This window comes from Cyphellophora attinorum (genome assembly GCF_001299255.1).
Source record: "Cyphellophora attinorum strain CBS 131958 chromosome Unknown Contig11, whole genome shotgun sequence".
In the NCBI taxonomy this organism is placed as follows: Eukaryota; Fungi; Ascomycota; class Eurotiomycetes; order Chaetothyriales; family Cyphellophoraceae; genus Cyphellophora; species Cyphellophora attinorum.
This window is the reverse complement of record NW_017253239.1, coordinates 143379-168371: the sequence shown is the minus strand read 5'-3', so window position 1 is coordinate 168371 and position 24993 is coordinate 143379. Positions and strand designations below refer to the sequence as shown.

The window sequence follows — 24993 nt, the reverse complement described above, 5'->3', positions numbered from 1 at the left end:
CTGACTTCGGCTGGGGTCCTGCGGGCACTGGAATGGCTGCCTCGTTTGCCTTCTTTCCAAGTAAGCTCCCACGCAGGCTCAGAAACGACAATCAGGCACGGCGGAGATGCAGGTGCTTTACTAGTGGCATGGCCATGCCATCTCTTCTCGAGGGCGCTGAGCATGCGCAGCCTACCTCACGGAAGCCACTGACACTCCTCGTCGGCCTGTCAGGCCCTTCTTCATCAGGCAAGACCACGCTCGCACGACTTCTACGTACCCTTTTCTCCCTCCCAGCTGCTGAATCTGGATATGTCTCCCTTTCGCTCTTCATCCTACACCAAGATGACTTCTACCATACCGATGCCCTCATACCACTCATCACCACTCCATCTAACGCCGCTTCCGGACTTGGTGCCCGGGAACTACAGGACTGGGACTGCGTGGAAAGCCTGGACTTAGACCTCACTAGCCGGACGTTACAATTTGTGAAGAATGAGGGCAGACTCCCAGTTAGGAGCACGAATGAGTCGGAAGGAGACGGCGAGGACTGGGGCGAGAGCAAAGAAGATCAGAACTCGGTTGGGCCTGTTGATTTACCAGAGGGTCTCCTGGACGATTTGCGGAAAGACTTGGAGCACTGGTGGGCGGGTCTGAGCATCTTCTCTCCCGCCCCACAACCGCCGACAAGAACGAAGGAGCCGACCGACTTCCGCCTCTGCATCCTCGACGGCTTCCTCCTCTACCCCGACCCAGCCTCCCCCAACCCGGACCTTCAGAGACTGCAAAACGGCGTCACGGGCCACCTCACTTTGAAGCTCATGCTACTCGCGTCCCGAGATCAAACGATCACCCGCCGCACGAGACGGACAGGCTACGTCACCCTCGAGGGTTTCTGGGAGGATCCGCCGGGCTACGTGGAGGACGTGGTCTGGCCGAACTACGTCAAGGACGCAGCTTGGTTAATGCGAGGTGATGGCGATTGCTCGGCAGAGAGTAAGGCTAGCGCTGAGAGCAAGGAGCCATCGATGGTGGACGTCGATGAGCGGGTTGCTGAGAGGGCGGGCATCAAGGTAGCGCCGGGCAAAGGGCAAGTGGGACTGGGAGCGCTGCTGAAATGGACTGTCGGAGAGCTCAGAGGGGCGGTCGAGGCGACTTTGACTGTTGGAGGGAAGGCTTGAACCTCTGATTGCGTTGGCTTTCCCCTAATATGTTACAAAGCAGCGACGAAGAGCCATTGACAGGCATCAGCTACACAACGCTGAGAATGAACCCACGAATTCGTCGCGATGATGAGTGTAGAGCAGATGAATCATGATAGAAATGGTACACTATCATGCCATACACGTGTCATGCACGGTGCAGATCCGATCCACTACATCACTTCCCATAGCCGCTTCTATGTGCCGCTCACGGCCAGTACTTTCGCTGTGAAGCACTGCTTTCCGACCGCGCCACGGATTGGCGAAGGCCGCCCTGATTGATGCGATCCGTCATTCTAACTCCGACGTGTATGCATATGCAGTAAGCACAGTAACTCCGTTCCTCCCGGGACCTGAACCCGATTGCTCCCTCTAGGATGCTTGACCACCGCCTCTGGGGCGCTTCTGCCCTCCCTCAGCTCCAGTATCACTCTCTTCCCTCGCACGTTTCCCGCCAGGCACGAATTGGATAGCCCCCGGATTCAGACCGCCTCGAGTTGGACTGCCGGCAACAGAGCCACCGCGCTGACCTGGGCCGCCGATGGAAGCTGACCGGCTGCCTGCGCGAGGGATACCACCACGACCACCGCGAGGGATACCGCCACCTCGCGAGGCTGTGTTGACTGTAGCGGGACCACCCCTACCCCGAGGTAATGACGACGCAGCCCCCCGTGGTAAGCTTGAAACTCCCCGCGTGGCTGTGGTGGTGGCCACCGCAGGCCTCGTTGGACCGTTCGGCACCACGGGTACTGAATTAGCTGGCGTCGCTGTTGCGGCCACCGATGGCTGTGTGTTTTGAGTGTCAGGCACTGTGCCGTCCTTCTCCGCGTTTGGCTCTTCAACTGGCTTGGCTGGCTCAGCAGGCTTGAGCAGGGGCAAGCGGCGCGACAGCTGCGCCATTGCTTGCTGCAGGTTTGGCAGCTGCCGCAACTGGCACAGCTTTGGCATTCTTGGCCTCTTCCCAGACCTCCTTGACTGCGCGTTCTGGAGTGTCCGTGGAAGCAGTCTCGACTACCTTAAGTTTTGCCAGCGCCGCGTTAGCGCGGTTTGTGGTCATATTCAACTTCAACGCATGCTTCTTTTCTGCCATTTGCTCGGCCTTCTGAACCTGGTCCGCAATTTTGGCGGCGGCGGCCTGGTCGAATTCCAGCCTCTTAGACTGCAGCTCTTGCTGGTGCTCAGCAACAAGATCAGCCTTCTCCTTCTCAAAGCGCTCTTGATACTGTTGCTCAAGTGTCGCTTTTTCAGTCACGAAGTCGGTCTGTTGTTTGTTGAGAGCCGTTTCCATCTCAGATCGAATTTGAGCCAGCTGGGCATCAGTAACAGTAGCTCCTTCGCCATTTGGAATCTGTGCGGCTTGGAGCTCAGCTTTCGTGGCCTCGACAGCCTTCTCAACTCTGGCTCGCACATTCGCCGCCAGGATAGATTTGAGTCGATCGACGTTCTTGATGGCCCATGACCATCGCTCTGGAGTTTGTGCCAGGAACGCTTCGTCGGAGATCGCCAAAGCTTCACTGCTCGCGGACACTTCGCCTTCTTCGGCGGGTGCTGACGTGGGAGTCGGATTCGTTGGGGCGGCAGTGTTATTGGACAACTCGTTACGCAATTGGTCCATCGCTTTCTTGTGATCATCCTCAAGTCTCGTGCGTAATTCTTGAAGAGCGGCATCTTTGGTCTTGGCAGCTTCGCTCTTAGCGTCTTCGAATTTCTTCCGGAAATGTTCCTTGACGAATTCCTCTTTCGCCTTGACTGCGGTGTCTTTCTCGGCCGTTAAGGAAGCGATCTGTCCGTCTTTCTGCTCCAGTGACTGTTCGAGTTCCGAGATCCTGCTCTCGAGCTCCACGACCCGCTCGTTGATTTCCTCTGAAGCGCCATTGACTTCAGCAGTATCACCATTGACCTGATTGGAAGATGTCTGACGAGTACGTGAGGTTTCAAGCTGCTCACGTACATCATTCAGCTCTTGCTGTATTGTATCCTTTTCACCTGTTGCCGCGTCCAGCTCGGTCTGTTTGTCCTTGAGTTTCCCATTCGCCTCCCGCAACTTTGTCTTGAATTGTTCTCCCAGCGCATTCCGCTGCACGTCCTTGGCTTCCTTGATCTGATCGGGAATTGTGTCGACCTGGGATTGCAAGCCATCACGGGCCTGAATGGCCTCATCTCGCTCCTTTTCGAGCTTCGTAAGCTGTTCCTTGAGTGCCTCCAGCTCAGCGGGATCAATTCGATGATATTTTGACAATATGTCTTGCGTGCGTTGTCGCCAGTGGTCACGATCGCTCTGCAATAACTTAAGCTCACCGTCTCGAGTCTCGAGAAGACCTTCGAGCTCAGTCACCTGAGCCTGAAGAGGCTCGATTCGCGCTTCTAATTCCTCCACTTGCTGTGTCTTGCTTGCAAGGGCCTGCGAGGCTTGTTTGGCTTCTGCTCGCAGAGTTACGCTGCTCTCACGGAAGAGATTCAACTCGTTGAGTGTCTCCATCAGCTTGTTGTGGCTGACAGCGTTGCGCTCTGAGTCGGCTTCGGAACGTCGCTGTTGGTCCAGCTTGAGTCTAGTCTCGTCGAGCTGTGATTGTGTAAAATCGAGCTGCTGACGAACACGTTTGGCCTCTTGTTGCGATAGATGATACTGAACATCGACAATCTCCTTCTCACGGCGCAGGTATTTGATGACTTCTTGCAAATTGTCGAGATCGGCACTGCTGGAAGGATTGGCTTCGCTGCTCTCGCTGAGAGCGAGACGATCCTTCTGCAAGACGCTGATTTGCTGTGTCAGGCCTTCCAGTTGATTATGCAGGAGACTGTTCTGTTGCAGCACCTCTTCTCTGCGCTTCTTCAGATCAGCAAGTTCTTGCTCGTACCGATCCTTGACCTCAGTCCAGCTCGATTCTTTCTGCTGCAAATCATGGACAGCAGTATCAGCCTTGGTTCTTAGATCCACAGCGTCCAATCGTAGCTGGTTGGCTTCGGTACGAGCCACTTGCAGATTTCGAGCAGCATCAGCATGCTTGACCAGCTCATTCTCATAGTTCTGCTGGGCTTCGGTGGCGATCTGTGCTTGGGCCTTAGAAGCTTCAAGGTTGAATTGTGCTTGCTCTGTTGCACGCTCCTCGGATTCTTTCAGACGCTCAATCTCACTTTCGAAGCTGTTCTTCTGCTCAGAGAGCCGGCGGTCGACATCGGTCTGTTGGTCGCGGAGCTTGGAGAGCTCGGTATTGGTGTTCTCCAATTCGGAAGATACGTCTTCAATACGTTGCTCGAGATCTTTGATCTTGGAGTCTTTCTCTGCGATACTGGCATCAGTCTCTTCGCGGTATTGGTCATTAGTTTCACCAAGCTCTGCCAAACGTTCCTCGGCGGATTGACTGATGTGCTTGTAGACGTCAATCTGCTCATTGGCGCGTTCCAAGTCTGCCTTCGTATGCTCAAGCTCACGTTTGAGCTGAGAGATCTCCAAGGTCAATTCTTGCTCTTTCGATATCGTGTCTTCTTCAGTGTTTTCCGTCGCGTCTGCTGGCTTCGTGTAGACTTCCAACCTCTCTTCGGCAGCGCGGATCTCAACGTTGAGCTCATCAACACGAGCTTGCAGATGATCACGCGACGTCTTGACCGATGCTAGCTCTTCACGAACGGCCCCTAAAGAGGTCATCAAATCATCAATCCGCTTCTGACTCTGTTCATATTCATATTCGCGGCGTTGACTTGCTTTTCGATTCTCCTCTTGCTCGTCGTTGAGCTTGCGCTTGGTGGCTTGCAGCTCGGTCTCAAGAGATTCAGACTGGGATTGTAGTCTTCGCCGAGTCTCAGAGTCTGTCTGCTCACGCTCATTGAGAATGCTCTGGAGACTGCTGTTAAGCTGGTCCAGACGACCTCGCTCGTTTCGCAAGGTTTCGTTGTCCTCGATCAGACGTTTTTCGACACTCTTCCAGAGGTCCTTCTCCGCCTTGAGGTTGGCGGACTCGCGTTGCAGACTTTCCGCCAAGCCCTTGGTCTCAATCAGGTCTTCCGCCGCCTGCTGAATCCGCATCTCTTGTTTTGTGGCAGTCTCCATACTTGAGGCGGATCTGCGCTGCAGCTCACCATTCTCGGTCTTGAGCATATTGTAGTTGGTTTGCAGCATTTCTGCACGCTGAGTGGCTGCACTGAGTTGACCTTGCAGACGACTCGTGGCAGTCTGAAGCTCAGAGTTGCGCTTCGACAAATTGTCCAACTGGGAACGTAGTGAGGCGTGGTCCATGTTGGAAACTTCCTTCTGTGCATCAAGCTGCTGTTGCATCTCCTTGATCAATTTGGAAAAGTCGCTGGAGTCTGCTTGACTGACGGATGCTGACAGTGCCTTGTTTGGTGAACCAGCAGCCGGCACAGGCAGCGATCTCGAGAAGTCCATCCCATCGCCGAGATGACCTTTCCGCGTCAGCATGTTCCGGAACATGTCTCGTTCCTTGACGAAGCTCTTGGACTGGGCCACCATAGTCTTGATCTCGTCTTGGAAGCCAGCAATTTGTGCACGAGCTGTTTCGAGTTCTGACTTCATGGACACGAACTGCTCCTCTCGCTCCTGTGATTCGCGACTCTCAAGATTGGCGAGCAAGTTGCGAATGGTCGCCAATTGAGACTGGTTCTGCTCCTGTAGTTCCGCAATGTTCTTGAATGCGATCAACTTTTGATTGACGACTTGTTGAGTCTCTGAAAGACCCTTCAGCTCAGCCTGGTTCCGCTCATCGGCCTCGGCCTGCAGGCGCATCCAATCCTCATCTGTAAGAGTCTGGCCTCGCTCGCGGATCTCAAGCTCCATGAGCAAACGGCGACATTGTGAGCTCAGGTCGCGAAGCTGTTGTTGTAGCGCTTCGGCCTCCTTGGTACGGCCCTCGAGCTGACTCTGGTACACGCGTGCACTGCGCGACGCTTCGTCTCTTGCCTTGCTAGCTGAATCAACGAGCGATGACATCTCTATTAGCTCGGCTTGAATCTTGCTATTATCCTGTCGTACTTCGTCGAGTTCGGGCTTAGCTCCTCAAGCTGCGCAACGATTTCGTCGAGCTCTTTCTGAAGATTATCCTTCTCAAGCCGCTCCTTCGCCAATTCTCTCTCAACACGTTTGTACTCAGAATACATCTGTGTTGATGTTGGATTTCTGGCTTTCGACGAAGGCGTGAAGATACCTAGAGGTGTGGAAGGTCGACCAGGTGTTGCAGGCATATGACCATTAGGTGGTTGAGGAGTTTCGGGTCGTTGTCGCTGCTCCTCAGCTTCAGACCGAAGCTGTGCAATAGTGGCCTCGAGCTCCGTGATCTTTCGGACTGCAGCTTCCTTTTCCTGAAAGTCTTGCTCGGCTTCTGATCTAATGATACCCAACTCCTCGGCAGCCTTCTCTTTGATCTCCTCGACTTCCTCTTGTAAGTCTTGGATGCGTTGCTTGGCACCGTCTGCTTGGGCTTTCTGCAGGTCGGCAAGACGCTGGACATTCTCAAGGTCGCCTCTGAATGACTCGGCATCGGTAGACTTTTCGTCGCGGAGTCTCTGGAGTTCTTGCTGGCTGTCCTCAAACTTGTTGACGTAGTCGTCCAGACGATGCTTCAGCGACACCTCTGACCGCTTGAGTGCTTCGGCATTTGCAATGTACTGCTCGTTGGATCGCGACAGCTCTGCGATGCGAGCATTCTTGTCTTTACGGAAGGCAGTGTGTTCGTCAGCTTTGACCTTACGTTCATTCTCGAGCCAGTCATTGTTCTTCTTGAGGAGATCGATCTCTTGCTGCAGTGTCTGCTCCATGAATCGGGCGTTGGCGGCGGCTGAAGTAGACGACTGAGAAGCCTGCTCGAGGGACGCGACTTGCTTTCGTAGCTCTGTGGATTTCTGATGTTGTGCTGACAGATCCTGCGAGAGCTTGTCGTAGGCGTTGGTTTTCGACTCAAGGAGAGCAAGCGTGTCTCGATTCGACGCCTCGAGTGAGCTTATGCGGGACTTGAGAGTGGTGGTCTCCGAGGCATCGGATGAAGTAGTACTTCGAAGGCGTTCTAGTTCTGACTGGACCTGTGACCGATTCGTCTCTGGAGAAGGTATGTTAGCCGCTGCCGATCTGCAAGAATGGAGGCACATACCTGACTGTTGCAAGTCACCACGAATCTTCTGCACGTCGGACAGAGCCTTGTCCCGCGAGTTCTGCAAGACTTTGACTTTGGACTCATTCGTCCGTACGACAGTCTCAAGTTCAACCTCAAGTCGAACTCTCTGTGACTTGTTCTGTTCACATTCTTTGGCATTCTTCTGCACGTTCTGAAGAAAGGAAGTGACTGTCTCTGGTGTCGGCGCCGATAGCAGTGAAGAGAGCGCTGCTTCCGACACGGTCGAGAAGACGGACACCGCCTTAAGATCGAGCTCAGTCGCCATGTCGACGGGTTGGCGTTAGATTGTGCTGAAGTCGAATGCGCCGGGACGGGCCCTTCTTCAAGTAGCCGGACTTTGGTCGCAAAAGAACGTGCCTTGCATGGCTGTTGTCGTGATGCGACAGTGACCACGCTCGAAGACAGATGCAAATGTGTGTCGAGAGTAGAAAGGCGCGGCGTGAAGAGATTGGCAACCACGGTCGATGCGATCAATGGAAGAGAACGAACAACCTCGCCGAAAGCAGCGAATGATGCACCAACCCGCAAATAAACGCGAACCGCCTTACCTAAGCTGCAGCTCTTGTTTTTAGGCACAGACCCCGCTTATAACTTGCGCCTAACAAGCTGGTGCCTGGAGAACATATCCGGATATCAAGGCACTTCACTGCCAACTATCAAACTTCACTTCATCAGTCACTCGACTGTCACTGAAGTCGTTTGCTGATACGGTCATCGAGCACGCTTAATAAAACTGCTGAGCGCCACATGACGGACTTGATGCGCAGGTGGTATGTGTCCCGGCTCACCGATTGAGGACAACAGGCCTGAAGGGAACCTTCGACGTCGACCCTTGTCTCATCACTTACACTGAGCATACAATATGGCCAACATGGGATCCAACGTGCCCGACAAGCTGGTTGCCATCTCGATGAGGTCGCGCGAGATGACACACGACGCCATCAAGCGACTGAAGGAGTTCTATCCGAAGGAAATTCCTTCAAATGACTTGGTTACCTTCCTGATGCCAATCACTGCCGAAGCAGAGCTGGTCCGCTTCTTCTTATTGACAATCAGACAAAATCGCGTCGTGCAGTGGAATTCCAAGACAGACACCTATGTTTTCATACCGCCCTACGAAATCTCATCGGCGGAGCAGCTGCTCGCGTACTTCCAGAAGCAGCAGATCGCCAAGAGTATTGCCATCACCGATCTACAGCAAGGATGGAAAGACTGCGTTCCCACCATCAACGACCTCGACAGGGAGCACAAGCTGGTCGTGCTGCGCCATAAGAAGGACAACAGCCCGCGTACGATCTGGGGAAATGACCCAACACTCTATGCACCACTCGATGCTATCTATGTTCAGAAATGGAAGGCCATTACTTTGCCAGGCGAGAACGAGATCCGAGACAAACTCAAGGCGATGAGCTCGAGGGCTGCCGGCGATGCCCCCAAAGCTGTCTTGGACAACAAGCCGAAGCAAAAGAAGAAAGTACGCAGAGGCCACAAAATCACAAATACGCACATGCAGTTTCTGGACAGTAAACGCTGAATATTTTTGTCTATCAAAGTCTTTGAGCCTGGCACTCGCTTGCATATATCATACATCGTCAATCGATATCCCTATCGATATTCCTGCCAGTCGAGGTTTACCACCACAGATCGGTCATAGCTCGACCGTGCTCGCGGTGATTTCTGAGCACTCGGCATCTGCGTACTCATGGACAGCACCTGCATGGAGATGTGTGTCGACAGCGTCCTCACACGCCTAGAGGCAGACCTCGATGTTTTCGACTTAGGCGCGTGCTTTTCATCCGTGGACGCTTGCCGCTCTCTTCGCGACGATTTCGATCTCACCGAGTGCTTTTCATCTGCGAACATCTCCTGGCCCTTTCTTGAAGTCCTCCCAGGACTGGTGGGTGTCATATCTGGGGCTGGCAGCATCACCACATTTGACTGTCGATCCCAATCATCTTCGTCTCTCGTCCTCGAAACACGACTCTGCGACTGCTTGCCGATGTCGTCAGCGCTCCAGTATCGCGACATCCGGACTTGGGTCCTCCATGACGAGCGTTTCGACGGATGTTTAATGTCTCGTGGGGATATCTCCTCAGTAAGCTCTGCGCACCCTCTGAGCCTCCGGCGCCTGCGGATATAGAACCAGAACAGTATCAGAACAACCCCAACAAGGACGACCCCGGCACCCGCTGCGACGGCGATGTATGTGGGCTCCGACAGCTCTCGCTTTTTATTGTGCGGTATCATGGCATGTGTGGATTGGTTGCAAGTTAGGTCATCATGAGTCGATGCGGTCGCTATAAAACCCAGTCCCGCCAGATAGTGAAGGCGTGGGAGATACTGGCGATGAACACGAATTCGCGATTGCCAGATTCAAGTTTCCAGCTGCTGGGCGATTTCTGCTTGCGTAGTATTTCGAAAAACCACTCTTGTGACCCGTGAAATCACACTCTTCCTGATATGCCCTCGGTCGCTATTCTCTGTCTTTCCACAGTCGTCCAGGTGAGGCTCGCAGACAAAACGTCGCAATTGCTGGTGCAGTCAATTTGTGTATGGCAAGAAAGACAAGCACACATGGCCCATCACACCTTTTACCACAGTATTGGTGCACCCACCTCCGGCACAATGCCGTCGTCACCCCTCGAATTTCGCTATCTACCACTCCACGAGCCACTCCATCGTACCCAAATAGGTATCCCTAGCACAAACCCACACTGACTAGTGAGCGCGATAGACATCCGGCGTTCGCTTATCCGATCCCCACGTTCGCGCTATGTACGCACTAAGGGACTTCAAAACGCGGTTGACAGAAGCTTCTGCAACCTTGCCGTTAACAGATGCTCGGGCATTCCTGTCGGGGAGTTTGCAGAGATTTGGACGCTCGCCCAGGATGGCTATGGGTTTCGCGTAGACTTTTCGGTATGAAGTAAGAAAACGCGCGTAAAGGCACATAATACAAGTGCACGATTGCAGGCATACTTGGCTTTACAAGGAACATTCAGCGCGGCTCTCGAGTACCACGCGTCGTGCTTTGCTGTGACTGTCGGAAGCGTGCTGCTAATCAAGATCCATCGTATAGTAGATCTTGTCTCCCACGCGACCATATGATCTTCAGTCCTATCAGATGTGAAAAGTTCTCGACCTTTGCCAGACCTTCTCGAGGAACAACAAGCCTTCAATAGTCGTCTGTGTCCGAGATGAGGCGTTCGAAGATGTGGATCGATTTCCGCCCGAGCAGGGGGAGATTGCACCCTTGCAAGTTTCCCGTGGGGACTTTTGTACACCCGTGCGCGCAGACTACTTGCATCGGACACTCATGTGAATATATCAGCGATGAGTCGACATGATGTCGGCCAACATGTTGGCTTGGTCGCACTGACTATGCAAGAACAAGGTCGGCAGTGCCACCTGCGTAGATCCATACCGCGATTATCTCCGCACAAGCACCGACAGCGCATGAAAAAGGGCATCTCAGCGAGTCTTCGTGTGCTGTCGAAGTAGCATGCTAAGGTCTGAGGACAGACCAATTCTTCAATTAACTCGCAGCTGATCTCCAGCGTGAGCTGGTCTCTAGCATGTACCTGTGATTTTGTATATCAGTTTTCCTTCCCCGTCCGCCTCCAGCGACCAAACAGTCAGATTAACTTGTATGCACAACGATAGCTCAAAAGTTGAACCAGGAGAGGCAACATCGTGCGACGTGTGTCAACTTCTTCACTTCTCACCACCGACTCGTCCACATGTCCCTCTTCCGATACCGCCCAAAGTCAACCTGAATGGCCGTTCACTCCATTTTCCAGGCCTTCCAATCCCTTGCCCTCCGTCTTCAGTCTATAGGCCACCAGGTCCTCAATAGTGACCACCCGTAGGCCCCACCGCCGCCCAAAATCCAGACATTCGTCTCTTCGCATCATTCCGTGCCCCTTCCTTTCAGCCTTCCCACCCTCTACCTCGTCCCCATCTATTACCATCTCGCATATCACGCCCACCTCTCGTTTGCCAGCCAATCGACAAAAGTCAACCGCGGCTTCAGTGTGGCCTGTCCTTTCCAGCACGCCGCCTTTACGCGCTCGCAACGGGAAGACATGGCCTGGCCTTCTCAGGGAATCCTTCGCGGGCTGCTTTGCAGCTAGCGTCCGACACGTCAGGCTTCTATCGGAGGCACTGATTCCCGTTGTGACCCCGAGCTCGGCAACAGCGTCTACGCTGATGGTATACGCTGTCCGATTGGGGTCTTCATTGTCGTTTACCATCTGCGGCAACTCTAGCTTGTCTGCAATTTCTCCAGTCAGGGGCGTGCATATTATCCCGGAAGTATAGCGGATCATGAATGCCATCTGTGCCGCAGTGATATCCTGGGCTGCAATGATTAGATCGCCTTCGTTTTCGCGGGATTCATCGTCGAGGACAACTATGAACTCGCCGGCCTTGAAAGCGGCTATGGCGGATTCGATGGTATCAAAGCGTTCACGGGTTGGTGTGTAGGTGCCATTCGAGGTATGGGAGCGAAGGGCGTCGGCCAGAGAAGATGCCATCGCTTAAGCTGTTCCGGGGCCGTGCGGCCTGTAATAATGCTATACGATCTGTATCTGTGTCGAAGAGCTCAGACACAGTCAGAGCCCAGCTTGAAGTTGGGTCTTGGCGGCTGGTTCTCGCAGTGCTCTGATCTGTACCCAGGCCTGAGCGTTGACACTGATCGTGAAACTCTCTCTGCGAATCCCCTGGGTCTGGATGGATCGCTGTGTCAAGCAGTAGTAGGTCGGGTCGAAAGGTCCGCCGTCAGCGTTCTCAGAACAGAGTACGGGCCGGTACGCACAGCACAAGAGAGTTCGGGTCCCCTCGTTGGTGATGATGATATCTTCTCGCGACCAGATTGAAGAGATCAATTTACCTGAGGTCCTGTCCTTCAGGTCTTAGAGTATTCGAGCTATAGTACAAGATCGAAACGGTCCCTATTGCTGAGCAAGAAGTGCGGAACTCTGGTCAGTGTGACGGATCATGTGCTGACTACAGATTCTCGCCCGGGTCGTTCCTGCTTAGAAAAATTGTTGCGCCGCAGTGACAACCTTCGTCTCCGGCCTCGGTTCGGAGAGCCGACTTACGGGAGAGGCACCCTTTCCTCGCCAGCCTTGGCCGCCTTTCTTCCACTTTCTAGAACTCTTCGTGTGTGTGTATACTTTGGTTCGGCTTAAGAGTGATCTGGCTTTAGCATGGAACAACAAGTGCGTCGTCAAAACGTGTGCCTCGGCTCTGTCGAGCGTGGAGGCTGCATCAAAGTAATTTGCAGCCAGAACGCTAGCATACGTACACGCTACAATGAATTCTACAACAGTCCACCTAAGGCGGACTCTGTGTTACTGCAATCCCTGGGGAATGCGCCATGGCCGCATGGGTATCTTCAACACGCTGCAAGCCATTGCAGTGAGCAAGCATCGCGTACTCCGTTATAGCTCCTATGCTGTTTTGACTCTCCGACTCTGATTCCGCCGCGAATCCAATTGCTCTTCCTCCGTTGCAGCGTCGTTTTGTTTCCTCATTCGCCATTGCCAGCCCCACAGCACAGGCAGGAAGCTCCACAGGTCAAAGTCCGGCCAGAGTACTTCCAGGAAGACGATCTGGGTGTCCTGATGACACTGCCAAAGCATGAAGTCTGATAGACGGGACACGCCAGATGTTCGCACAAGCAGATCTATAGGCGGATCTCCGGCTGTGTACATATGCTGATCTAGAGTGGTTGGAGTGATCAGCTCCGGTGACGGAAGAGTGGTCGTACTAATGGCCTTAGGTCGATCTGGGGGCGAATGTAGTGTGGTCGAGGACATCACAGACGATGAGGTGTCCAGGTCTTCTTGCTCAGCATTGTCCGAGGCATCTCGGGAGGACAGCGACGCAGTGCTAGGTGATGGCGATAGCAGAGGTTGCGGTTGCGACTCCGGCGATGATGCCGGCTCGATGTCCTTCGTACTATGGCTTTCCAGTGCGTGTGATCTGATCGTGTTTGCAATCCTCTCCTCCTTGAAAGGGCTTTTCCTCTCTGGCGAAGGGCTGACAACGGGCTTGCACCAGTCATCAACGTACTCCGCACTGCGTGTGTGATCTCTTCTCGGCTCGTATACGGAAAGCAGACGTTGAGGACGCAATCACCGTTTTGGCTCGTCACAGCCACAGCTCGATCGACCGCTTCCAGCACGTCTGGCTTGATCAATTCTCTTTGCCCAAGAATGCGTATCTTTGCGCCGTAGCGATCCAGTATATCACCGTGTTGAACAAGCTGCTTGAGCTTTGTCTTCGCCATAGCCATTAAGGCTGACACTTCGTGCGGCGATCTCTTAAAGTTCTCAATGCTGAAAGCATATATTGTGACATGAGTGGCACCGGCTTTGTAGCAGACTTCGAGTATTCGTGCGAGGGCCTCAAACCCTAGATTGTGTCCTTCCACCGTCTCCATGCGGTGATTTTTGGCAAAGCGCCTGTTGCCGTCCATGACAAACGCAACATGTTTGGGGATTGGTCCTTGTCGTAGAGCTCCGATGAGCAGGTCTCGAAGCTGGTTCAAGGCCCACTCCGCCGGCGGAGAAGCCAGGAGCCAGTCTCGGAAGCGAGCGGTTCGTTTTGAGGCCATGTTGTCTGTGTTGGCAAAGTGGTGATCTAGGAGACAGTAATGCTCCTTCACTACTGTCTTGCTAGGAAAGGCGAGGGTGGTGAGCGAGGGTGGGTGTACATCTCTTGATGGGCAAAATTGCGCGCTTCCTCAAGATCTGGACGGTCGAATACGAGTAGGCATCAGGGAGTGGAAGAAGCACGCATGCTGGCTCAGGCTCGCTATGAGCCGCAGGGCTTACGACGACAAGGTGCCGATCTGGGCTAAGTTGTACTCAAGAAAAATTGGCGGCGCGCGGCGTCACCGCATGCCTAGGTGTCTTGGCAAGGCCGACAACTCGAATGTAGAGTGCCATTGTTTCTCAATTGATCAGAAGTGAGTTAATAAGTACTTGCTATGGAAATCCGGAATCATTCACTGCGTCCCGACCTCGCACTTTCAGGTCCTTTTGGCGAAGTTGGGAGCAGAACCTCCGGTAGTTTGATGCCTACCCCTCCTGTTCCACCCGTCTTCTTCTTCCTCTCCTCGCCTGGGGTCTTGAGGGGTCGTCCCCCGCTGTCGTCCTTCTTCTCGTCTTCCTCTTCACGGATTTCTGGTTGTATCCGTTGTAACTTCTCGCCTTTGAGCACTTTGAGAATCTCTTCTCGGTCCAAGGTTTCGAACTCAATCAAAGCATCCTTTAACGCTTCCAGACCTGCGCGGTTGTCTGCCATGATTTTGTCCGCTCGTTTCCTGCCGTCCTCAACAATCCGGCGCACCTCCCGCTCAATTTCTTGTTTTGTCTCACTCGACAAGCTGTTGTAATCTGTAGCCAGATCCACATTCCCAAGCTTTGGAGAGTAGCCAAATCTGGTGACTAGCGCGAAAGCAGTTTGCGTAGCAGATGACACGTCCGACGAGATACCGCTCGATACCTTGTCGGGTCCGTAGATGAGTTCTTCTGCTGCTCTACCACCCATGGCGACGGCAATATGCGCGAGATATTGGTCGTAGCCTTGACTGACGGCATCCATGTCGGGCAAGGAGTGCGTGACACCAAGCGCTCGTCCTCGAGGAATGATGGTCATCTTGTAAAGCTGATTGCTGCCAGGAGTGAAGAGGTTGACCAAGGCGTGACCAGCCTCGTGGTAGGCGGTCATGATCTTGTCCTTTTCTCTCATAACCCGTGACTTGGCCTCGGCACCCATCATGATCTTGTCCTTGGCCCATTCAAAGCACTCACCATTGACCTTCTTGTATCGCAACCGAGAGGCACGAATAGCAGCTTGGTTGACCAGATTTTCCAGATCGGCGCCAGACATGCCGCTCGTGGCGCGTGCCAGAGTAGTTGCGTCAACGTCAGTCGAGACCGGAACATTCTTCATATGATGCTTGATGATCTGGATACGACCACGCACATCAGGCAGCGGCACATTAACGTGTCGGTCGAATCGTCCGGGACGGGTCAGAGCTTGATCCAGAGCATCGGGATAGTTCGTTGCGGCAATCAAGATGACGCCAGTGCTAGGGCTAAACCCATCGAGCTCGGTCAATAGCTGGTTCAAGGTCTGTTTGGCGTATGCTGGATCACGCGCGTTACGCTTACCACCAACAGCGTCCAGCTCGTCGATGAAGATGATGGCCGGAGCTTTGTTGCGAGCTTGTTGAAACAGATCTCGCACACGCTTTGCGCCCACGCCAACGTAGAGCTCATCAAATTCAGATCCAGACATGTAGAAGACTGGGCAGCCTGCCTCGCCAGCTACCGCACGGGCAAGCATGGTCTTGCCCGTACCTGGTGGACCGACGAGCAGTATGCCTTTGGGCAGCTTGCCGCCAAGTTGATTGAACTTCTCGGGATTCGTCAAGAACTCGACTAACTCCTGCAGCTCCTCCTTTGCTTCATCGCAGCCGTGGACATCGCTGAAGCGTACGGTCTGATGCTGAGCCTGGACTTCGTTGTTTTGGCCAACTCTCGTCCGGAAGCTGCCCGCAAATTCCACGAGCATGGTCAGGACGACAATGCCGAAGTAGGCCAGGATAGCCGCGATGACAAGAAACTTGACCCAGCGGAAGACAGAAGCACCCCAGGATTCTTCCACGATGACGTGTAGTGGTGACTCCTTAGCACCAGTGCCAGTCTTTGCGCTCGGCGTAACGAACGAGCCACCATAGTTGTGAGCTGCAACCGCTTGACCAACGGACTGAAGAGTGTGTTGATCGAGACCGCCTGCAGGTTGCGTCTGACTAGGAGCACCGGGAGGAGGTAATGTTCCGGTGACCTGAAGGGCCTTCAGGTATGACGCATCTGTCGCTGGACTGTTCGCGTAGCGGCCTGTCTGGTACCGTTCAATGACAATCTTCGGCATGTTCGCTCGCAGTAAGGCGGCGTAAAATGCCTGCTGCGCTGTTGCACTTGTTGGGTTGTTGTTTGCCGTCCGTTCTGCGTGCGCAAGCATATTCTGGTTGGAGAGCTGAGATGTGTTCGAGAACGAGCGCTTCTGTCCGCGGCCTGCATTGTTGCCTCGTCCAGAACCTCCGAATCCAAAAGCAACCATCAACGGACTTGCGGTCTGTGGCATGTTTCGCTGTTCAATATGTGTCGAGGGGTTTCGGACAGCATGTGTCGCAAGTCCTCTCGAGTACACTCGTGGGGTGAGCAGTAGGGCATTGTGTAATGGGCGCAAGGCGCTTGCGCCTACAAGAGTACCGGCATTCGATAGCAGAGATGACGACGATGCACTTCGAAGGAAGTCGGGTATTCGTGGCGACTGAAGAGACATGTCAGTCCCGATCGTAGGTTCAGTAATATTCTCTTGAGCACTTACGCCGCCGTGCGATTGTGATATCTGTCTCGCTTGCGATACGGCGCTTTCGCCACGGGTCCGAATCATTCGATGCTGCCTCAACGCTTTGAGTGGCGAAGCCAGCGCGCCGGATAGTGATGACCAGGCATCAGGGCCAAGCGCTGGGAGGCTCTGATGCAGAACTGCGATCAGCAAATGCGACAGTGACGGCCATGAGCCTGCACTTACCACTAGAGGAGCCTGGAGGGCCATTGTCGAGAATGAAGCGGCGCAGCGCCGCGAGCTTGATTGCAACGCTCAGAAGGTGTGGGTGTGTAAAGACATGAAGAGAGAGGACTATATGCGAACTCCGAGTAAATCCAACAGTTGTGCCTATCGCAAGAACGAGAGTAGATATCGATGGAATTGTAACGGGAACGCATGACCAGATCTCGAAGGCTTCCAGAAGAGTGATGAGGCGGGCACAGTCGGGGGTTTACGGAGATACCGTAGTCCCGAATATCGGCACTGTAAGATAGGTGAACAATGATGCCACTGGCATTTGTGCCCTGAATGAATTCATATTTGCTATAGAAGGTGGCACGGCATTCCAGACGCGCAGAATACGCTCAGAGATGCATGCATGCGGTTCACGAGCTCTTCAATTTAACCATACAGCTGACCTTACCCCATCCTCCCGGGTATCTGTCGAGGTGAATTCGGTGGAGAGATGGCTACAGACGACACATTCCCAATGCCAGACGACGGTGTGATCAGTGGTGAATTTCGATCACTGCCCTGGGGTGACCGAACGGGCGTCTTTGGCGTCTTTGGTGTTTTTGGCCGCTCTGACGACGGCGAGGCAGCCGTGGTTGGCGTAGCACTAGCTCCTTCACTGCCGAATGCCGGATGGTGCTGATGTATGAACGTACTTCCCTCCAGCTCCTGAGGATCTTGCGGTATTTGAAGCTTTGTAGCTCCCATAGCTCCTACGTTCCGATTCGAGTCGTAAGCTGGCGGCGATGAGCCGAGATTCGGAAAGTAGCCATTCGTCTGGCTCATTTGCGGTGATCGGGGAGACCTTATCAAATCTGGGCCGGCCAACTCATGAGGCGTCTGAGGCGGCTTGGAAGGGTGGATTGCAGGCTCATTTGGTGGGAACGTCGTCGCTCTATTCAACTCGGCCTCTCTTCTCCTTTCTTTGCGCTTGCGCCACATGCAAATGGCAACAATGTTGGTTATGAGGATCACTGCTGCGATGGGCCCAACAATCGTTCCAATGAGAGCCCCTCCCGTCAGGCCCCCGCCCGCATCGGCCGAGGTAAGCTCGAATTTCTGCGCGAAGACGGTCTGCGTAATGAGTGTCAATTTGGCGGTATCAGTTGGAGTTGAGGCTGGGACGTAGGTCGAGCTCATCAAAGGACTCCAGCAAGGCGTCTGCGCGCCGATGCCGGTATAGTACACCTGATAGCCACTGGAATGGTCAGCGTTCTGTACATTTCAGCGGAAGGAGGTGCATACAGTGGGCAACAACCACCAGACGTCGTAAAATAATCTTGCGGACACCTCGTGATCTTCGAATTCGATCCATACGAGTATGGACAACAACTTTGCCGGTCTGGGCCACAGCCAACGGCCGGATACTCCCATGAGCTTCCGGCGCTATTCGTGACAACAGCAAAGTATGGATTTGAACAAGTGCCTGTCAGCAACGGCGCTCCTCCAAATGTGGCAGTGCCAGTGGCGCCGCTGAATGATGGAGGCTCTGTGACGACGTCGCCCGTAATTGTTGACACTAATGAATTCGAAGCTGAGGTTTGGGTTTGAAGGGTGGTCGGCGTCGAGCCACTTCCACTTGGAAGGGCCGTCAGATTAAGCGGGGAGCATCCCACGAACGCAGGAGCTTGCTTGCCGACCTTTGAGCATTCTTCTTGGTTGAACTGGATCGCGACTATCAATGCATTAGTTCACTGGTTGTCAGCCGGGTGGCGATCGGACTGACTTGACTGCTCCTCTGGATTACACGACGTCGCTAGACAGCATGACAACGTGCTCACGTATGCTGTGTTAGAACACAAGCAGGCAATGTCGATGACCTGGCACGTCGATTGCGCCTTTGTACTGTTGGCCAAACAGTTTTGCTAGACTCATCAGATCGATGCTATGACGGGGCAACTTTGCCACTCACAGCACAGAGCGGCACATCTTGTATTGTGACCGCTGCTCCTTCTCTGAACAACAGTGGCAGTGCCACAGCGAGGACAAACAGCTTCATGTTGGCGAACATCAAGGCATGAGGCAGGAATGAACAGCGACGCCCCGTGTCAGAAGAGAATGGGAGAAGCAGCGCAGGTACACGTAGGCATCATTTTTGCGTCCCCGCAACCAGCGATATGTCGACATTATTGTCAGAGCCACGAGTCCTACCTTTTCCGGACAGCACAAACAAAGACGGGCAGGGCACGGTCACAGGCTGATCCGTGTGCAGGATGGAGGCTGGTCGGTAGCCTCGGCCGCGGCAACCAGCATGGAATGAGGTCTGAAGACTGCTCGAGACGTTATGGCGTGATTCGCAAGCCTGCGCTGATATTATTGACGAAGTTCTGTCGTAGAAGCTGAAGACGAGGGCATAGGGCAGATGCCGTAAATATCGTGCTTGCCATGCGGAGGTAAGGCCATCCTAATTCCTGGTGCAAGGTTCCCAACCCGTGGCTTCACCCCGGAGACCATGAGCCGCTTCACCTCCCACCAGCAGATCTGCGGCGCGACTGTGGCCTCTCGATCCCGCCCATACAATGAATGGTTCATAGACCTCGACTCCAGGTAGGTCTGTAGAAGGCCGCCCACTTCAGTAGAGATGGTGTCTCGTGAGTACCGCATACTAGTGACCGGTGCCAATAGGTGAGTCCAGTCCAGTCACGACAATCCGTCGGCCTTAATAAAGCCTCTCGGTAGTTGCAGCCAATACTGATGCAACGACCGCAGCGGAACAGGACTGGGCATATGCCAACGACTCATTGACGATTTCATTCAGGTCAAGCCTGTTACCGATCGTCTTACGATCATTTTCACAACGAGAAGCGCGAGTAAAGCCGCTGCTACCCTTCGCAATCTCCAAGTTCGACTGAAAGTGCGCTATGCCGATGATATCCATCGATTTACTCTCTCACCCGAAAGTGTCGATCTGTCCGATCTACGCTCCGTTCGTGCACTCGCACAGAAGCTGCTAGCCTCAGACATTCCCTGTATTGATGCGCTTGTCCTCAATGCTGGGATTGGCGGATGGAGCGGCTTGAATTGGGGGCTGGCTGTTCGCACCATACTATATGACCTGAGAAGAGCGACAACGTGGCCAACATTCAAGCTGAGCTATGTCGGCACCGTCACAAAACCACAGCTCCCTCCAATACACGGCCAAAATGCGGATGAGCCGCCATTGGCTGAGGTGTTCTGCGCAAATGTTTTCGGCCACTACATGCTTGCCCATTGGCTGACGCCATTGCTTTGGTCTTGTAATTCAGTTCGGCCAGCACGAATCCTCTGGATGGGCTCACTAGGAGGCCAACCTGAAGATTTTAGGATAGATGATTTCCAAGGCTTCAAGGCGCAATCGCCCTACGAGCACACCAAGTGGATCACCGACCATATGGCTCTGACCGCCCAGAATGAGCCGGCGACCGAGCGATACGTGAAGTCATTCCTCGATCCGACGACGTCGACGCTGGCACCAAACCAGGACCGACCCCGGAATGAACGTCCCTCCATCCGCGTGATTCATCCCGGCATCGTACATACTGCAATCATTGATCTGCCATGGATCTTGATGCAGGGCTACGCTCTGGTGGTCATCCTGGCACGATGGCTCGGCTCGCCGTGGGCGACTGCGACATCATATGTCGCTGCCATCTCAGCCGTCTCGCTGGCGCTAGCTCCGCATAAGCAGCTCATGGAGATGGAGGAGGACGAAGGAGGCAAAGCCATCAAGTGGGGAAGTGCAGTCAACAGATGGGGTACAGCTAGGGTCGAGACATCCGAAGTTGTTGGATGGGGCATCAACGGCTCAGGCAAGCCATACTCAGCTACATGGTGGGGAGGCCCAGCTTGGTGGATGGGAGGATACGTTGGGCGGAATCATGGAGCAAAGGACGCCACTAAGGAAGACGTTGAGAACTTCGTCGTCCAAAGCGCTCAGGTGTGGAAGAAACTCGAGGAACTGCGAGTAGAATGGGAGCATAGACTAGAAGACTATGACAAGAAAGTCAGTCATGAGAATGGGAGCTTAGGTTAGAAAGCTGTGCCACGGAAGCCAACTAGTCATGGATTTCGAGGCTGATGTGTTCATGCCAATCAAAAGTATTCACACACTGAATTCCTCCCATTCCGCCCTCTTCCCTCGCTTCAAAGTTTCGACTTGGCCTTCTCCGCAGGGGCCTCCTCAACAGCTTGCCCCTGGTCTGCGAGTCATTCTTGCTGATCGTCATCCTCATCGACCCAGCCCTTCGACTGCTCGACCGCTTTGCTCCACTTCCTATACATCTTCTCACTCCTCTTCACGTCCAACTTGGGCTCGAAGAACTTCCTGCCTTCCTGGTTGATGCTCTTCAGATCATCGAAACTCTTCCATACGCCCACTGCAAATCCAGCTGCGATCGCCGCACCCAACGCCGTCGTCTCGCGCATCTTCGGTCTATCTACTGGTATCTGTATGATGTCGGCTTGCGTCTGCATGCACAAGTCGGAATTGCTCATGCCGCCATCCACGGCCAGCTCCGTGAGCTTCACACCTGCATCCTTGCCCATGGCGTCCAGAATGGCTTTGGTCTGGAAGCAGGTGGCCTCAAGGGTGGCACGGGCGATGTGTCCGCGCTGAGTGTACGCGGTGATGCCCCACATCGTCCCTTTCGCGTCGTCGATCCAGTAGGGGGCAAAGAGGCCCGAGAAGGCCGTCACGAAGACGCATCCGCCATTGTCGGGGACGGTCTCGGCGAGTTCGGAGATGCGGTGGCTGTCGCGGAAGAAGCCTAGGTTGTTCATGAGAAATTTGACGCTGCTGCCCGCGACAGCGATGGAGCCCTCGAGGGCATAAGAGGGAGCGATGCCCTGCGCGGAGAAGTCGTAGGCGACGGTGCTCATGAGGCCGTGCGTGCTGATGACAGGCTTCTCGCCGACGTTGAATAGCAGGAAGGCGCCCGTGCCGTATGTGTTCTTCGCGCGGCCGGCGGAGAAGCCGCCTTGTCCGACGAGGGCGGCGGACTGGTCGCCTAGACAGCCGGCAATTCGAGTGCCTTTCAGCGAGGTGCTGGCGAGTTTGCCGTAGGCTTCGGGATCGGACGAGGAGACGATCTTGGGCAGATGGATCTTCGAGGTGTCGAGGCCGAAGAAGGAGAGGAGCTTTTCGTCGTATTTGAGCGTGTGGATGTTCATGAACATGGTGCGTCCGGCATTGGATGGGTCAGAGACGAATACATTGGCCGAGACGCCGCCGTTGAGCTTGTAGGCGAGCCATGTGTCGACCGTACCGAAACACAGGTTTCCGGACTCGTAGGCAGACTTAACCTTGTCGACGTTGCGCATCAGCCAGAGGAGTTTGGCGCAGGAAGGGTACGTTGAGAGCTGCTCGCCGCAGATGCCCATCAGCTCGTCAGCGCCCGACTTGGCCTTCAGCTCGCGGACGATGTCCACGGAGCGGGTGTCTGTCCAAACGATGGCATTGTGGAGAGGCTCGCCGGTATTCTTGTCCCAGACGATGGTGGTTTCGCGCTGATTGGTGATTCCCACCGCAGCGATATCTGAGAGCTTGTGACCAGCGGACTCGAAGGCTTTGCATGCCTCGTCGATGCAAGCTTCTACTGATGAGATGAGCTCGAGAGGGTTGTGCTCGTGCCAGCTGGTGGCATTGTTAGCAGGCGGTTATAGCTGAGGCAGCATGAAAGAGTAACCTACCCGGAGTGAGGATAGATCTGTTCGAACTCGATCTGATGCTGTGCGACTGGCTCACCATTTGAGTCGAAGATGAGGAAGCGTGACGACGTCGTGCCATTGTCGATGGCTCCCACGAATTTGCCTGCCTGCTCGTCGTTCAGCGAATGCTCGGAGCGTATTCTGTGCGTACTGTACCATTATAGAGTGTCGTGAGATGGACTCTTGGAGTATTTCGCTGCCTGCTGAGAGTCAAAGGCCAACGCAACGCTTAACGAAGAAGACGGGGAGCTCAAGTTCGGGCCAGGACAACTATATGAAGAATGTTACACTCGACGGAGCAAGTAGTGGGTGCGTTGCACATGCATCAATAGCGCGGTAGTCTGACGCGCTTTTGCATCCCAGTGGTGTGGGCAATACGGGTCAGGCTCAAATTCAGCGGGGAAACCATGTGCGGGCTGCGGGGCAGAATGAGAAGCTGAGCTCGGCTCGGAGAATGCCTGAAAGCTGTACCGACTCATGTGCTCGAGGTTTGAGCAGCATTTTGCTAGCTTTCAGGGTGGCAAGAGCACGAGACCTCGACTAACTGGCCAGTCAACGTTTGATGAGACCGTTAGAAGGCCGAGAAGAATCTCGAAAGGCACCGTGGCTGCGCGGCTTCGAGAACGCGGCTTGCTGCAGGTCGGTGTCAAGGTGCCCGAAGGTCAACTTTTCCGCGCTAGCTCTCGCGCCCAGACTTCACAACGGCTGCTCACTCGTGGCATAACGGAATCTGCGGATGCTTGTAAAATTGGTATGCCTTTCCGGTGGTATGTACAGGTGACCTTCCCTGCGAAACCGTACAAAGGAAATCTTATTCTCGGGCTCAATTGCCGGTGCTTGCGTAAGTAGACAATTTGGACTGCTGGGAGGCCTTCAGCCATGCGCCAATGGCATCGGGTGACCTCCAGACACGCGCGAGTACTTGGCAGATCTTCCGCCCAAAACAGTGCAGTGCCGAATGCTCAGCGCAATATCTACTCGTCGTCATCTCCATCCTCGTCTTCGCCTGCAGCTTCTGCACGAGCCTTGCCTTCAGCATCATCAGCATCAAGTTGCTCCAGCTGCTGTTCTCTTAGCGCTCGCATGCGATCTGCGGGACCAGGAGGTCGGGTAATGAGATCAGCGATCTGACCACGGCCGATGAGCGATGCTACGATACTTGCGCCCACGATGAAAGTAAGCACGAAGCGGTACGTGGCATACCACGATGGTGCCCAGCCACGACTTGCAGCTCTGGCATCGTTGTAGTAGAGGAAGGTAAAAGCCAGAAACTGAGCAATCAGACCAACCTCAGCCGGTAGGAGGAGGGTCGGCCACGCGACAGCTGTTGCAACAATACCCATAGAGTATCGTGGGTAGCCCTGATGACCGCCATAGCCAGCCCATTCAAGACCCCAATGAATGGCTCCGAGGAAAGAAATGATCTGAAACGACATCAGTAAAGGATGTTACAACTCAGAGCGTGACATACAGAAGCACCGTAGCCCAGTTGAATTGGCTCAATAATGTGCAGGAGCTGCTCAGCAACCTCACCGGAAAGGATCAGGCCCTGACCGTGGGACGCCGCGTACTGGATGTCGAATGCAAGGTAGACTGTGGATAGGGATGTCGCTAGATATGGAATAACGCCGGCAAGACCGACAGCCAGGGCTTCCCGGGGCACGTCCTTCAAGCTGAAAGTGTCAACAATTGTTTTCTGTCCTCTGTCAGCTATGCCCTCTCTTCCGCAGTGAACATGCATACAAAGTCACTGCGTATTGAGGCAGTCATATCGATCTCTTCTTCGTGAGGAGTTCCACCGACCTCGCCGGAGACTGCAGGATGTACCGACGAAGTTGAAGAGACGAGTGATGGATGTGCTACCACCATTTCCTGACCATAGGCTTCCTCCGCTTTGTTGTCTCGACTTTTCGGGAAACTCGCTTTCTGGTATGTTGTTTCATAGCGAACCAGCGACTTCGAGACAGGTTTTCTGAGCGCGAGAGCCAATGTGCTGGGTCGGATAGCAGGCTTTGCAGAGGTTCGGAGGGCTGCACGGAGGATCGTCGAGGATTGGGTCGTTCTTGGAGCTTGAGCACGCAGGCCCTGAAGAGAGCGCGCTACATTTGTGCGATACATCTTGACTGGGATTGCCTCTAACGGCGCAATTGGAGGAGGAGTCGCCCGACCAGTACCAGCTGTCAGAGCTCGAAGTATCGTCGTCGATAGGAGTGGAGAGGGTTGACAGCAACTGTGAGCTCTCACCTTGTGGTTCAATATGGGTGTGAAGTCAAGGAGCAACGGGCAGCTCAAGCTTTAAGGTTTGCACTATCCCTGACTGGTTAGCTCCCTTGGCGGCAAACGTCCCCGTGGCAGTGACGCAT

The 24993-nt window shown here is 54.2% G+C and overlaps 9 protein-coding genes across 9 annotated transcripts; 3 read left to right on the top strand and 6 right to left on the bottom strand.

Annotated features, from left to right (window-relative positions):
* Window positions 1-134: 134 nt before the first annotated feature.
* Window positions 135-1160, top strand: AB675_10587 (Nicotinamide riboside kinase; the record flags this gene model as incomplete). Its single annotated transcript, XM_018139369.1, has 1 exon — window positions 135-1160. One exon carries the CDS (start codon window positions 135-137, stop codon window positions 1158-1160), a length of 1026 nt encoding a protein of 341 aa, XP_018000940.1.
* A 393-nt stretch (window positions 1161-1553) lies between these two features.
* On the bottom strand, window positions 1554-7568 carry AB675_10586 (Nucleoprotein TPR; the record flags this gene model as incomplete). Its single annotated transcript, XM_018139368.1, has 5 exons — window positions 1554-2027; window positions 2071-5736; window positions 5851-6100; window positions 6169-7228; window positions 7280-7568. 5 exons carry the CDS (start codon window positions 7566-7568, stop codon window positions 1554-1556), a joined length of 5739 nt encoding a protein of 1912 aa, XP_018000626.1.
* Window positions 7569-8165: 597 nt separating this feature from the next.
* Window positions 8166-8837, top strand: AB675_10585 (Transcription initiation factor IIE subunit beta; the record flags this gene model as incomplete). The annotated part of the gene is made up of 1 exon (XM_018139367.1): window positions 8166-8837. One exon carries the CDS (start codon window positions 8166-8168, stop codon window positions 8835-8837), a length of 672 nt encoding a protein of 223 aa, XP_018000848.1.
* A 2233-nt stretch (window positions 8838-11070) lies between these two features.
* AB675_10584 (3,4-dihydroxy-2-butanone 4-phosphate synthase) lies at window positions 11071-11838 on the bottom strand (the record flags this gene model as incomplete). The annotated part of the gene is made up of 1 exon (XM_018139366.1): window positions 11071-11838. The coding sequence occupies one exon, from the start codon at window positions 11836-11838 to the stop codon at window positions 11071-11073; it is 768 nt and encodes a 255-aa protein (XP_018000900.1).
* A 918-nt stretch (window positions 11839-12756) lies between these two features.
* AB675_10583 (Dehydrodolichyl diphosphate syntase complex subunit SPAC4D7.04c) lies at window positions 12757-13925 on the bottom strand (the record flags this gene model as incomplete). The annotated part of the gene is made up of 2 exons (XM_018139365.1): window positions 12757-13380; window positions 13431-13925. The coding sequence occupies 2 exons, from the start codon at window positions 13923-13925 to the stop codon at window positions 12757-12759; spliced, it is 1119 nt and encodes a 372-aa protein (XP_018000805.1).
* Window positions 13926-14314: 389 nt separating this feature from the next.
* On the bottom strand, window positions 14315-16942 carry AB675_10582 (Mitochondrial inner membrane i-AAA protease supercomplex subunit YME1; the record flags this gene model as incomplete). Its single annotated transcript, XM_018139364.1, has 3 exons — window positions 14315-16654; window positions 16712-16861; window positions 16919-16942. 3 exons carry the CDS (start codon window positions 16940-16942, stop codon window positions 14315-14317), a joined length of 2514 nt encoding a protein of 837 aa, XP_018000854.1.
* A 411-nt stretch (window positions 16943-17353) lies between these two features.
* Window positions 17354-18944, bottom strand: AB675_10581 (uncharacterized protein; the record flags this gene model as incomplete). The annotated part of the gene is made up of 4 exons (XM_018139363.1): window positions 17354-18143; window positions 18314-18620; window positions 18672-18810; window positions 18858-18944. 4 exons carry the CDS (start codon window positions 18942-18944, stop codon window positions 17354-17356), a joined length of 1323 nt encoding a protein of 440 aa, XP_018000667.1.
* A 453-nt stretch (window positions 18945-19397) lies between these two features.
* Window positions 19398-20957, top strand: AB675_10580 (3-keto-steroid; the record flags this gene model as incomplete). Its single annotated transcript, XM_018139362.1, has 2 exons — window positions 19398-19492; window positions 19655-20957. 2 exons carry the CDS (start codon window positions 19398-19400, stop codon window positions 20955-20957), a joined length of 1398 nt encoding a protein of 465 aa, XP_018000717.1.
* Window positions 20958-23604: 2647 nt separating this feature from the next.
* On the bottom strand, window positions 23605-24748 carry AB675_10578 (uncharacterized protein; the record flags this gene model as incomplete). The annotated part of the gene is made up of 3 exons (XM_018139360.1): window positions 23605-24054; window positions 24102-24326; window positions 24374-24748. 3 exons carry the CDS (start codon window positions 24746-24748, stop codon window positions 23605-23607), a joined length of 1050 nt encoding a protein of 349 aa, XP_018000916.1.
* Window positions 24749-24993: the final 245 nt, after the last annotated feature.